We start from the raw sequence: 13,413 nt of genomic DNA on the forward strand, positions 1-13,413 counted from the left end.
CGGCAATATCGCCATCTCGGATAAAACTTTAGTAGATAAAAAGGATGTAGAAAAAGTTTCTCGTTTTGATGAAATGGAAAGATCTTTGTTCAATTTCCATTTACCAAGTTCGTATCTTTCTTTCGTGTGTGAATTCGATAGCGCCAACTAATGTAGAAGTCCATATAAATCGGGAAAATAGAGTCTCAAGGTCGGGTCAGACGACTCGAAAGCTGAGTCTTTGCGTACCGAAACAGATATTATCGGTGGTATCTCGGCCGAGATGGCCGAGATTGACTACATTGACCTATTTGGCCAGGCGTAGAAACGACGCTGGATGGTCCTTACCTCTGACTCTCTGAGTCGTGGCTAATAACTGTAATACCCCTCCAACTCATTACCCCTCCATCCCGTAATTCATTTCCTTTCCTTTCCTTTCCTTTCCTTGCTTTCTCTTCGACATGATCGACAGCAAAACGGAGAAACTAAAAACCCCAGATCTCCTCCACCTCTTTCACCTGATCTCTTTCCTGTCTTTCATTTGATCTCATTATATCTCTCAGCTGATCCTTGTTATTTTTTGAAGCACTTTTGGCGATTTCGGTTTGTAAAAAGAAAGATCTTATTGAGGATTTGGTTTCATCTACTGTAGGTATAACTTCTCCTATATTTGATAATATTGCATGGATTTTTTTTTGGTGCTTGGTTTTGATTGTAATGGAATTCTAGGGTTTTCTTTGTTGTGAAATTTACTCAATTTTTAGGGTTTAGATTATATTCATTTTCTTTGTTGTGAAATCTAGTCATTGTTTTTAACTATGGCCTGTTGGATTGTAACATGACGATTTTCTCCGTTCTGAATTTATGAACACTGTAATTGCCATGTATGTTACATAGGGTTCAGGTGAAATTTTGGGTTTTTTTCAAAATAGGGCTACAGTTAGAGAATTGTGGTGGTGGTATGAATTAGGTTTTGTATAATTTAGAGTTTTTCTAATTGTGATTGTTTAATTTTGAGTTTTGTCCTATTAGGGTTTATAATTGGTCACTGTCATACTAAGATGGGTGATTACTTTCTGCAGGAGATGGCGCTTGCTGATGAAATGCAGTGGAAACAGTTAGTCAAGGAAAACTTAATCATGTTATCTACTTGGGATGATACTTCTACAAGGAATTGGTATATCTTATCTAAGGTAGATAACGATAGTTAAGTTTTAGAAACCGTTCAACCTTGCAATCAAAAACTTCAGGGTATATCGACAACTTTTAATTCCGGTGGAGTACTACATTGTCACGGCGGAAGACAAGAAGATGGTGTAGTAAGTAGTCAAAACTTTTCTTTTAATCTGAGAACAAAAAAGTGGTCCAAGTCAGCTGACCTCCAAACACCAAGATGCGGTCATGTTTCATTCTCTACAACAACTGCAGATTGTTTTATTATGGGAGGCAGTAGTTCAAATCTGTTAGAGCATTTTACGTTGATTGGTCAATCAATTCTTAGCCAATCACCAAACAATAAGTATGCTGGTTTGACTGATTTAAGGGTATCTTCGTTTGCGTGTACCAAGTCCAGGAGATCTTCAGTTGAGATTTATATAGGGATGGTAGTCATGTTACCTACGATATATAACAAACAGAAAATGGAGTAAAACTTTTAAATATCCAGAGATGTTCGCTAAATCTCCAGAGAACGTTGAGTCTCCTATAATTTCAGGTCAAATGATTTCTGTGTTGAACAATCATTTTTGCTTCTTCAATCTTTCTAAGAATGCGTAGTCAGAAGGAATTGAGCTTCCATTTCCTCTAAAAGCCAACGAGAAAATCCATCTCTTGGTTTTTGGGAAAGACCGTCTCTTAGTGTTGTATGTTTTCACCAAGGGGAAACTAAATTGTTATATGTATCAAGTTGGGAAGACTGTATTAACATTCATCACTGGTGGAATATTTACCTTATCAAAAAAAAAAGATGGCAAACCATATGACGTTTTGGAGAGATTGCACTTATCAACTGCGTCGTCTTTGTAAGTATCTCTCCTTTTATTATCTATTCTTTTCTTTTTTCTCTTTTGGAAAGGGTTTTAAATTAATTCAGGCAAACCCTACCCTACAACTCTAGGGAACGATTACAAAAGCATGTAAAAAAGGTGGTACCACATGGTCCCACCTTGTCAAGGCTTGGGTAATTTTTGTCTTGATTCTGTTGCGACTGGTTAATTTTGGGTTAATCAACCATCAGCTGGTTGATTTCCTTCCATATACTGGTGTGACATTTTGTATTGTGGAAACTTGTTCAAACCACCCATAATTTTGTTGATGATGGGTTGTGCTTACCATGATGATTGAGACTTGTCTTCAATGATATCCACCAACTGTTGCCAGTGCGGTTTTGGGATGATACACGGACATCCTATGTCTTTTGCTATTGCTAGTGCCAGCTGTGATGCTATAGTTTCTGCCACTTTGTTATTCAGCCCATGTAACTGAGTTTTTTTTCTTATGTGAATACTACAATAGATAGGTTGGTGGTAACTGAAAATACAAGTATAAATGTTGATAATGAATATATTAAAGTTTCCATTCTGCCACTTCGTTTTCTCATATTTCCCCTTATATAATTGATAATGAATATACAAATATCAACTTTAACTTTTCTGCTGTAACTGATTTTTTTGTTTCTTTTTTTGTTCTCCTCAAGATTTGTTGCAAAGACGCAACAACAATTAGATGAAATAGCGAAAATCAAGGTGCTTTATTTGCTTTTCATTGTTTTTAGTACGTAATCATGTTTAGTTATATCTTACAAATATTTGTATTTACTTTCCACAGTATTAGACCGTCTAAAGTTCGGAGCTGTGGTCTTCTGATTGGAAACAAAGTACCGCACAGTATTAGACCGTCTAAAGTTCTTCAGAACTACATTCCAAGCGATGGAGAAAGGCCGTGCATGCATGAAGGTTGGAGTATACCTTTAAAGCCTGTCCTTGAAGCTGGTGGCTTGTGGAAACAAGACAAGCTTATCAATACATATTTCATGACTGAGAAGCTTGCTACAATCACATTGTGAGTATTTTTCTTTTTGATTGATATTGTAATAAGTACTTTGGTTAAAGTCGTTATACGATTATGTCATATAAGTTTATTGAAGTATTTAAATTTTTGGATTTATGCTTGAAAATAATGCAGCGAGATACTAAAGACACTTGTTGGATACAAGAAACAAGGTCGTTGGATAAGGGGTATAAACAAAGAAAATGTGGTTTTCCAGAAAGATGATACTTGTTTCAGGTATCCACAGTTCATGGATTGTCTGGTTCTAACAGGTACGCTAGTTGGGTTTTATTTTTGCTGTGTTACGAGAAGGACATAGTGTACAGATGTATAGAATTTTTGCTATAAGGTTTTAAAAGGAATTGTACTTGTGTTGCTGGTTTCAGTGAAGAGTCTAAAGATACACGGTTCAGATCTCTTGCAACATTGATTCGATCTACAATTAACTTTAGCGAAAAAATGTTGGATCCACATGTCAGAAGTTTAGTCAATTGTCTTGATGAAAAGTGGTAGGTTTGCTAGATCTATAGTATTTATTTGAAATTGAATAAAAATAAGTCTTGTTTATTAGAACTTCCGTTAGGTACTTTACATTAAACGGTTGTTTAAATAATCTGTTGCTTATGAATGCCTTACCACTGATCCACATTTGATGTTTTTAGTTCTTATAGCATCACTATGCTCCAGCGGAAGAGGTGGGAGTACCTGCTTGGCCCTTTTCATGACTTATGATGAAAGGGCTACCTATTTGATCAGCATGAGAGATAAAGTGCGTGGGCAAAAAGCTTCTGAACTTCAAGTACAAATGAACGAGCTCGTGGTTTCAAGTGTCCCTTATAAGAGTTGGGATAGATTGATAAATCAGAGTGGCCTTCTAGATTTTATGAATGACCGAGTCTTAAAGTTGAAAGAAAAACCTCTTAACTATAACACGACAAAAGTGTCAGGAATTATTACATTTCTTAGAGACACGTATGAGCATGTCAACGACAACTATACAATGGTAAGTCATGTTCATGTTTCAAGTTAAGGAATAAGAGGAAATAGAAGTAGAAGCTAAGTCATGTTCATGTTTCTGTTTGATATGCTTTTATTTCTATCTTCTTAACTTGCACAGTTATGTTTCATGTTGCTGTGCTGATATGGTGACTATGTTCAGCTAAAAGTTATTACTTGACTGTTCTGTGTAGCCTTAAAGGTGTTGTTGAGCATGATGAGACTAGGGTTATGGTTTGTTTTCAGCATAAGGGTTCTTATAATCTTGTTTAAGCATAAAGCATGATTATGAAGCTGAAATTCCAACAATTTTAACTAGGTAGAAGAACCAATGAAATAACGTAATAATAATTTTGTTGCTTTAATAACAGGATGCTGCTAATGGGCGTTTCTATACTCCAGAAGACTTTGCGAAATGCACTGACGTTGTCGCTCCAGGGTTACTTCCTAGTTACTTTGAACATCATGTAAGTGGGCGTACTGATTTAATGAGGTTATACACTTATACATGTCAGCTTACAACTTGTTCACTTGTTTGTTTTCTTTGGGTTAATTTTTTTAATTTTTAACTACAGGGTAGCTTGAGGGCACGCTACGAGAAGTAGTTCGGGTGAAGGAACTCCAGGTAAACTATTCATTTTCACAATTTTTGGTCTTTTCATTTTCACAGAAGCTTTTGCTATTTTTAGACTTAAGGCTTAATTTCACTGAATTCTCATGCTAGTTTAATTGAATCAGTTAATTTAATTCTTATTTTCCCAGCCTTCTGTTCTCGTTGAGTGGTCTTAAACTTTTCATTTTCACAATCTTTAGACTTGTGCTATCTTTATCTTCACATAAGCTTTTATTGATATGCCTGTCTTCTTTCAATTTGCAGCATCATGTCTAAAATTGCTATTCTCCACCTAGTATGCTTAGTTTCACTGAATTCTCATGCTAGTTTAATTGAATTAGCAATTCATTTTCTGAGATTAGTTTCCCAGCTTTCTGTTTCCCCAGAGTAGTATTAAATGTAGTGATATTTTATTGAATTAGTTTCGCTTTAGCAGCAGTGTGGTAGATTAATTAGTACATATTAAGAAAAATTTTAGAAGGAAAATGCAAAGAAAATAACCTTAGATTCGGGGACAGAAATACAAAATTCTTTCATTCTTTGTATCTCTGATTCAGCACTTCTGTAGTACCAGGCATATTGTCAAGGAGATGAAAACTACCTTCCTTGCCCTCATCCCAAAAGTGGACCACTCGACTACTCCTAGCGACTTTAGACCTATCGGTCTATGTAACTCTACCTATAAGATCATCTCCAAAGTTCTGGCCAATAGACTAAGGCCGCTTCTTTCCAAAATCTTCTCTCCGTTTTAATCTGCTTTCTTGCCTTTTAGGAGAATTACTAACAATATAATGATGGCTCAGGAGGTTATTCACACAGTGAAGAAAACTAAATCTAAAAAAGGTCTTTTGGGTCTCAAATTGGATATGAGTAAAGCTTTTGATAGAGTTAGCTGGCAATATCTTATGGAAATTATGACTAAGTTGGACTTGTCGGGTGAGTCGTGTCAGCTCATTAATCAGTGCAGTAGCATCCCATCCATAGCTGTTGTGTGTAATGGCTCACGGGGAAAAATGGTTAAGCCAAAAAGAGGGGTTAAGGCAGGGAGATCCTTATCTACCTATTCTTGTTATGTATGGAAGGGCTTACTAGACTCCTAAGGAAAGGAGAGGAGGGAAAGAAAATCCATGGTATAAAAGTAGGAGAAAATAGTATCTCTCACCTCTTATTCACCGATGACTGCCTCATCTTCTCATGGGCTACTTTAATGGAGATTAGAAATCTTCTTGAAATCATTAATACCTTTAGTTGTGGCTCAGGACTGCCTATAGATTTGGTAAAAAGCAGGTGTTTTCTTTAACCTTAAACTGCCTAATACGTTTGGTAAAATGATAACTAATATTCTGAAGGTTAAGAAAATTAGAATAGAAGATAGCTATTTAGGCACACCAATGTTTATCTCTGGCTCTAAGATTAAGTGTTTTGATTCTATGACCATGAGGTTCAGATGCTAAATTGGAAGGCAAGAAATCTCTCTCCAGCGGCCAGATCAGTGGTAGTGAAATCTACTTTGGAATCTATGCCCATCTACCAGATGGGTTGTTTTCTGATTCCAAAGGCAATCACTTACCTACTTACCTCTCTTCAGTAGAACTTCTGGGGGAAGATAAACGGCAAGAAAGGCTTTTTTCCGAAGGCTTGTCTGCACTAAGCAAAGGTGGGGGTCTAGGGTTTAGGGTTATTGAGGCTAATAACCTAGCACAATAGGGAAATTAGCGTGGAATTTAATGATTAGTTTCGGTTCTCCTTGGGTGGAGACACTTAATGGCAAGTATTACAGAAATCGTAGACATCCTTTAGACTCAAAAAATTGCAAAAACTGTCACATGGTTGCGGACTTGTATCCATAAAGGGTTGAAAGTTAGTCGACCCTACTGTTTCTGGGAAGTTGGCCTGGGTCTTTCTGTCAGCATCTGGGAAGATTGGTGGATTCCTGGATTTCCCTCAATCACTAATACCAGAACTTCTTGTCTGACTATGGTCAGTGACCTCATCGATGAGTCCACTAACTCGCGCTGGATTGTCTCGTTAGTTTTTGCTACTTTCCCTCCTGATATTGCTACGGCTGTAACAAGAATCAGAATTAGATATGGACAGAATGACTCTGTTATATGGAATCCTGAAAAGTCTGGAGTATTCAGTACTAAGTCGTTGTACTCTCTGATCATAGCAACATATCTTGGGATAGGGTCTGGAATATCAAAACTTCGCCTAGAGTTTGACCGTTCATTTACAAGTGTATCTAGAGTATGCTCCCTCTTACCTCTATTCCCGCTAGATACATGTTAACTCTTGTACTTTTTTGCAATTAGAACAGAACATTCTAAACTTAAAGCAGACTTAGGTTGACTGCACCAGCTGACACTCAATGGCAATTTCCACCCACTAACATTCTAAAACTCAATATGGCTGTAAAGTTGCGTAAGGAATCCAATATTTGGAATATAGCTCTAATCCTAAGGGACTGTTGGGGCTTGTGCAGGGAAATAAGAAGCAGATCTTTGACGGCTCAAGACTAAGGACGAGATGGAGATGCTGGGAATGGTGGAGGCACTTGTTTGGGGGCTTTCTATTGGAAGTCAAGATAGGATATCATTATAGAATCCAGATGCAATCATTAACGAAGTCAATGGAGAGAAGAACCAAATGGGATGTCCAGACCATAAAACTACACCTTTTGAATTATGATAGCTTTAAGAACCAAATCAGGCGGCTTTTTAAACTATACCTGTTTAAATAGCAATTATCCACCTAGTGGGATTTTTCACATTTTGAACTCAGGCAGGAAACAAGCTATTAGGCCAGAGTCGAACCATAGTGTGATCTTTATGCTATACCTTCATGTTACAGTAGTTTTCTGGGAAGCAAAATCCCATATGTTTGCCACACACGAACATGAAGGTAAAGCGTACGCCCGTTCTGAATGTTGTAATCAGCAACAATTCGTTCATAATCGAGCTGCTTTCCAGCTCTACAGGAAGTCCATCCTTGGCCTTCATAGTGTCAGAGGTCTCCACCTCCAACTGACAGTGATACCAATCCGAAGATCCAAACACTGAACCTCCAAAATGATGACAAAAATTGCTGTTGAGCAAAGGAAGAGGAGTTCGATATTCAAATAAAGAATATTGCTCTCGTCCGGAAAATCAACAATCATTGCTTACGGAGGTAACCTGTTACAGGGGCGGTAGGGTTTATTAGAGGGGCGGCAGTGTGATAGTAATGTCCCTCTAGTTGGTTAGGGGATGTCCTATAGGGGGTGTAAATTAACTAGATTACCCTCCCCATTTTTTAACCTAAATCAAAGCTAAATTGAAAATTTGTTTTCTTTCTTCTCTTCTCCTCTCATCAACCGTAACCTCCATTAAAACTCAAAATTTCACCGTCTTCGATTAATCGACGATTCGAAAATTAATCAAGTGTAGTGTAATGACTTGTATGAGGTATGTTTTGAAAACCCAGTTACTATTTGGTTTATTTTGTTCGATTTAAGTTTAATTTCTTTCAAAAATTAGGGTTTTAGATGAAAATTGAAATTGAAATTTCTGGGTTTATGTGAGTTACGGTTGATTTTAACTCAATTACGAATCGTAACTGGATATTTTGATGTTGCGGTTGGTAATAGTTCAATTACCAACCGTATGTTCTTATATCTGAGAATTTTCTTCAGTTACGGTTGGTATCGAGCATGTGGTTACGAACCGTAACTCAGTTACGGTTGGTATCGAGCATTTAGTTACCAGCCGTAACTAGTTTTACGATTGAGTTTTCTTCAAATTTAACCAGTTACGGTTGGTAGTTCATCTTTTACGAACCGTAACCTCGATTTACGGTTGGTTATGAGCAAAATTCCAACCGTAATTAGCTCTGAAAATGTAAAAGAATTGAATTTTTTACGTACGTTAGATAACTTTGAGCGACAAAAAGCTAATTGGGACTAATTTAGAAGTATACCCGGTCATTTTCAGTTCATGGTTCTTCATTTTGTTGGTTAATTTCTACAATTGATTGAGATTGATCTTCTCCTCTAAACTTTTTTTTTCTTAACTCTAAAAATATAATTTTGGTTTTGATTTTGAGTTAATATAAGTGAAATTAATCATTAACATTAAACTTGATTATTGTCACTAAACTAGGTTATCAATTATGAGGGTTAATTTGTCATTCCCAATATTTTTTATAAGGGACATCTTGAATGATCATGTAATGACCCTTTTTGTCCTATTAGAATGCCGCCCCTCTGATAAACCATGCCGCACCTATAACGGGTTACTTACGGAGATGCTTACTTACGGAGATGCAAGTAATGTTGGATCCAGGCAGGAAAATGGACGAGAAATCAACATTACGGTACACCACTGCCACAACACACATCCATTCCGCATCCTTCACTGCAACAACAGCCATCTCTTTGTCACATGAGTAAAATTAAAACACTTCATTATATTTCCTGAAAAAAAGAACTACAAGAATCAGCAATTTACAACCGCAATGTGAAGAGAGCAAAAGACATCGTTGAATTTGCAAAATCCAAGAACACAAATTATTCATCTTGCTTCGTCTTTGTTTCGTTTTTCTACATCACTGACAAATGGTGGAAGAACCCATTGTGTTATTTTCGAAAAGGAAAACACTATGGATCCAACAAAAATGGAACCCTCTGGTACGTGTCCATCTGGTTTAGAAAATTGGAACTTCACAACTGTTCTTGTGTACGTACCCTTCTGGGATGAAGGCCAAGATAAAATTTGTTCATATTCTGGCACTGATATTTAAGGGTGAACCCTGAACATTCTCCTGACGTTTCAATAAGACACAAAGTAGACAAATTGATAGAGCTTAATGGATAAACAGTAAAGCAAAAACACGTAGGACGCTGCTAGTAAGTGACAATTTTATACTAACAAAATAGCTCAATGGTTGTTCTACACTGTATGGTGTTGGCATTTCCTCTTTTTACGCTGTTTTGATATCTTACTCCCCGAACTCTTACCACTATCCGAAGTCAAACAAAGATATCAGAAATTCACCGACCTTTAAAGAACACAGAGTAGACAAAAACTATAATCTTTAACGGATGAACATTAAAGCTAAAGCACATAGGATTCACATAAAATGACGATTTATACTAATTAACAAAAAGAGCTCACTTTTTTCTACGTCCTGCATGGCGCTAGCACTTCCTCTTTTTACGTTGTATCGATACCTTACTCTCCGAAATCTGATCATTTACCAGAGCGTTTTGCTAGATCTTTTAAAGAAACAAGGGTATTCATGTGAGGAATTGCTTCAATCCATGACATTCTTTTACCTTCGCTGTCCCAAAGCTTAGTTAAAGTTGATGTATCGTTGTTATAGCAAATGGTCTGTACTTATACTTCTCTGGGTCTGCGATTGCTATACTAAATTCCTTATTCCAACTCCAATTGTAGTCGTAGTACTTTGTTTTTGTTACTCTCGGTCGCAACATCCTTGTATTCTCAATTCTTTTTTTGAATGCCCAAATTATGATTGGTCCGCCTCCAACATACTGAAGTGCACATAAGTTTCCCGCCATCAATTCCAGTCTATCATTACTTCCATCAAAATAAAAAGGTAGTGACATGGCGTGCTTGAACTTCTCATCTGCTAAATCATAGGCGAGAATCTTATAACGTGGTCCAGGACATCCCTTGCCCATCCCGTGACATCTCTCGCCAATCCAATGAATTGCTCCATTAGCAAATATGCCCGATTCTTGAAAAAAGTAAGGGAGGTTTTGTTTTCCTCTCCATCCACTTTGAGAGCCAAGAGTATATTATACCTCTGCATGTCCCTTCCACTCATTGTTTAATACAGTATAACTGCATCTAACAACCTTATACTCATTTGTGGAAGGAAGGTATCCAAATCCAATTGATCGCCACCTCAAATCCAAATCTCTACCTAAGCCTGGAAGAGAAAGGATTTCTCCTGTTACTGGATTGAAGATGCCACCAACAGGATCAAGGTTGCCTTGAAAACAAACCAAACCAATCCGTTGCATGAACCAACCATGTGATGATAATGACGAAAATATGGGATACGCAAACCGTATTTTCCACTGTCTAACTTTGCAAGTGTTTGGGTCGAGTAGTGTTGTTCGAGATTTGCTTCGTAGTCATCTCCACTGTCTAACAGTATTGTTCGAGATTTGCTTCGTAGTCATCTCCATAATCATATTGGAGCTTATGAATGTCTGCATACGCAAACAAGAGACCGGTTTTATTTTTACCGATGAGGTTTTTCCATGTTTTGCATACTCGTTTGCACTGTAAGGCGGGTTCAACAGATAAGCGAGACAATATGTTTTCTATGATATCTATGGGAAGGTTCTCCATTGAAGATGATTCTTCTTTAAAAAGCTAAATTAAACCCTAATCAATCACCTTATTACTACAACCGCAACGTGAAGAGAGCAAAAAATCGTATTTCATAGTTGAATCTCGCTTTTTTTGTTTTGTTTTGTTTTGTTTTGTTTTGTTTTTTCTACATCATTGACAAAGACAACCTTCATGATGGAAGTACCGATTATGTTATTTTCCAAATTGAAAAACACTATGGATCCAAAAAAATTCGAACTCGCCGGTGCCCATCTGGTTTAGAAACTGGAACTTCACCACTATTCATGTGTGTACCCTTTGGGGAAGAAGAAAACTGATCGAGGCCAAGATAAAAATTTGTTCATATTCTGGCACTGATATTTAAAGGTGTATTACTAACTTCAGAAATATGTAAATTATGGAATAACTGAATAAGCATTTCAAGAACATTCTCATGACGTTTAAAAAAAAACGCAAGTACACTAGTAAATGACAATCTTATACTAACAAAAGAGCTCAATGGTTGTTCTATCCTGCATGGTGTTCGCATTTCCTCTTTTTAGGCTGGTTTGATAGCTCAATGGTTGTTTTACTCTTAGCATTATCCGAAGTCACACTATTACCACAAGATTCCCCTAGATCTTTTAAAGAGACAAGGGTATTCATGTGAGGGATTGCTTGAAGGCATGAAAAACGATTACCATTCCAAAGCTTTGTTAAAGTTGAGGTACTATTGTCATAACAGTAAAGTTTCTTATTTTCACGCCATAATAGTACTTCATTGCTCTTTGTAATTGCAAATGGCATGTAGTTATACTTCTTTGGGCCTCTGATTGTTATGCTATACTCCTTACTCCAACTTCAATTGTGGTCATAGTATGCTTCTCGTCTGGGTCGTAACATTCTTATATTCTCAATCCTTTTTTTATATGCCCATACTATAATTTGGCCGCCAGCTATATAGTGAATTGCACACCAGTTTCCTCCTAACAACTCAAGTTTACTTGTACTATCAAAATCATCATAATCAAAAGGTAGTGAGGAGACGTACTTGAACTTCTCATCCGGCAGATCGTAGGCGACAATCTTATAAACCAGGTGTCGGCCTCGGCCTGTTTTTCTAATCCAATGAATTGCTCCATTAGCAAATAGGCCTGATGAATAGAATCGGTAAGGAATGTTTTCTTGTCCTCTCCACCCACTTTGAGAGCCAAGAGTATATACGTCTACGTGTCCCTGCGCCTCCCCGTCCCCGTTTAACAAATTGTTACTGTATCTGACAACCTTATACTCTTTGGTGGAAGGAAGGTATCCAAATCCAACCTGCGTCCACCCTGCAAATCTTGGTTCTCTTAAGCCGGGAAGTGAAAGAAATTCTCCTGTTCCTGGATTGCAAATACCGCCACGGATCTGTGAGTAAAGAAGACAAACCAACCCGTTGCACGAACCAACCATGTGATGATAATAATGCGAACTTGGGATACGCAAACGGTATTTTACACGGCCTAACTTCGCAAGTGTTTTGGTTGAGTAGTATTGCTTGAGATTTCCTTCACACTGATTTCCATAATAGAGCTGTATTTTTGCATGATAATCAGCTAAGAGATTATCAAGGTTGGTATACGCGAACAAGAGACCGGTTTTATTCTCACCGGTGAGGTTTCTCCATGTTTTGCATACTCGTTTGCTCTGTAAGGTGGATTCAATAAGTAAGCGACGTAGTATGTTTTCTATGATATCTATGGAAGGTTCTCCATGAAGATGACCAATCACCTTAGTACTTTGCAGAGGCCTTGAGCTTTCTATCTTCACCTTCAAACCCTAATGCATGGCGCCTGAATTGCTAACTAGTACGGGAGTAATTATATACTGAAAACAATAGCCCGTAAGAAATCCGCGTAAAGCAAAACGCACCCAACCCGCCGGTCATTATACTCGGGTTTTTTGGTCGGCAGTGACAAGCCGTTGAACTTATGGTTTTTGGATCTGTAGTCACGTTTGTATTTGCAAAGACATCAATTATTCATCTTTTTCTTTGATTAATGTGATGAATTTGTTTTTCTACATCATTTACAAAGACAACCTTCACTATGGAGGGAATTCAGTATGTGCTTTTCAAAATAAAAAAACCTGTGGATCCAGCATAATGGAACTAAAGACCGGCTATAAAGTTAGTGCAACATTGACTACAAGATTTCTATATAGGTTTGGTTCAAAATGCGGACTCCTGAAGTCAGTCCAGGAAAAGATTTGTTCATACTCTGGCGCGGTACTGATATTCCGAAATGTGTAAATAACATTAATGGAACTGATTGTATTTTCTTTCCATCACAGGAGAAGTTATAGTCATATATTAGCGCATTGCAGTCAACAACCCCTATAATAACAATTTAGAGGCGATCCCTGTATCTTGAAGACATATATAAGGTCAATAAG

General features: G+C 37.3%; 1 protein-coding gene and 1 long non-coding RNA gene across 4 annotated transcripts; one reads left to right on the plus strand and one right to left on the minus strand.

Annotated features, from left to right (window-relative positions):
- Positions 1–400: 400 nt before the first annotated feature.
- Positions 401–7,353, plus strand: LOC113355644. 3 transcript variants are annotated; one of them, XR_003362493.1, is made up of 10 exons: positions 401–631; positions 1,062–2,000; positions 2,675–2,723; positions 2,806–3,039; positions 3,163–3,299; positions 3,414–3,536; positions 3,690–4,030; positions 4,395–4,490; positions 4,599–4,648; positions 7,119–7,353. It is a non-coding gene; the product is annotated as an uncharacterized LOC113355644 (long non-coding RNA). The 3 variants fall into 3 exon arrangements; XR_003362494.1 differs by having other exon boundaries at positions 401–627; XR_003362495.1 differs by lacking the exon at positions 2,675–2,723.
- A 3,080-nt stretch (positions 7,354–10,433) lies between these two features.
- LOC113359194 (putative F-box protein At1g26515) lies at positions 10,434–12,432 on the minus strand. The gene is made up of 2 exons (XM_026602867.1): positions 11,982–12,432; positions 10,434–10,630 (listed from the first exon to the last, which is right to left on the minus strand). Exons 1-2 carry the CDS (start codon positions 12,430–12,432, stop codon positions 10,434–10,436), a joined length of 648 nt encoding a protein of 215 aa, XP_026458652.1.
- Positions 12,433–13,413: the final 981 nt, after the last annotated feature.

The sequence above is a fragment of the Papaver somniferum genome, chromosome 3 (assembly GCF_003573695.1).
Source record: "Papaver somniferum cultivar HN1 chromosome 3, ASM357369v1, whole genome shotgun sequence".
Lineage (NCBI taxonomy): Eukaryota > Viridiplantae > Streptophyta > Magnoliopsida > Ranunculales > Papaveraceae > Papaver > Papaver somniferum.

Coding starts and splice junctions, on each gene's coding strand:
- LOC113359194 (XM_026602867.1), bottom strand. CDS start 12,432: ATGGTTGGTTCGTGCAACGGGTTGGTTTGTCTTCTTTACTCACAGATC. Junction 10,631..11,981: donor TGATGATTTTGATAGTACAA/GTAAACTTGAGT, acceptor TTTGTTTTCAAG/GCAACCTTGATCCTGTTGGT.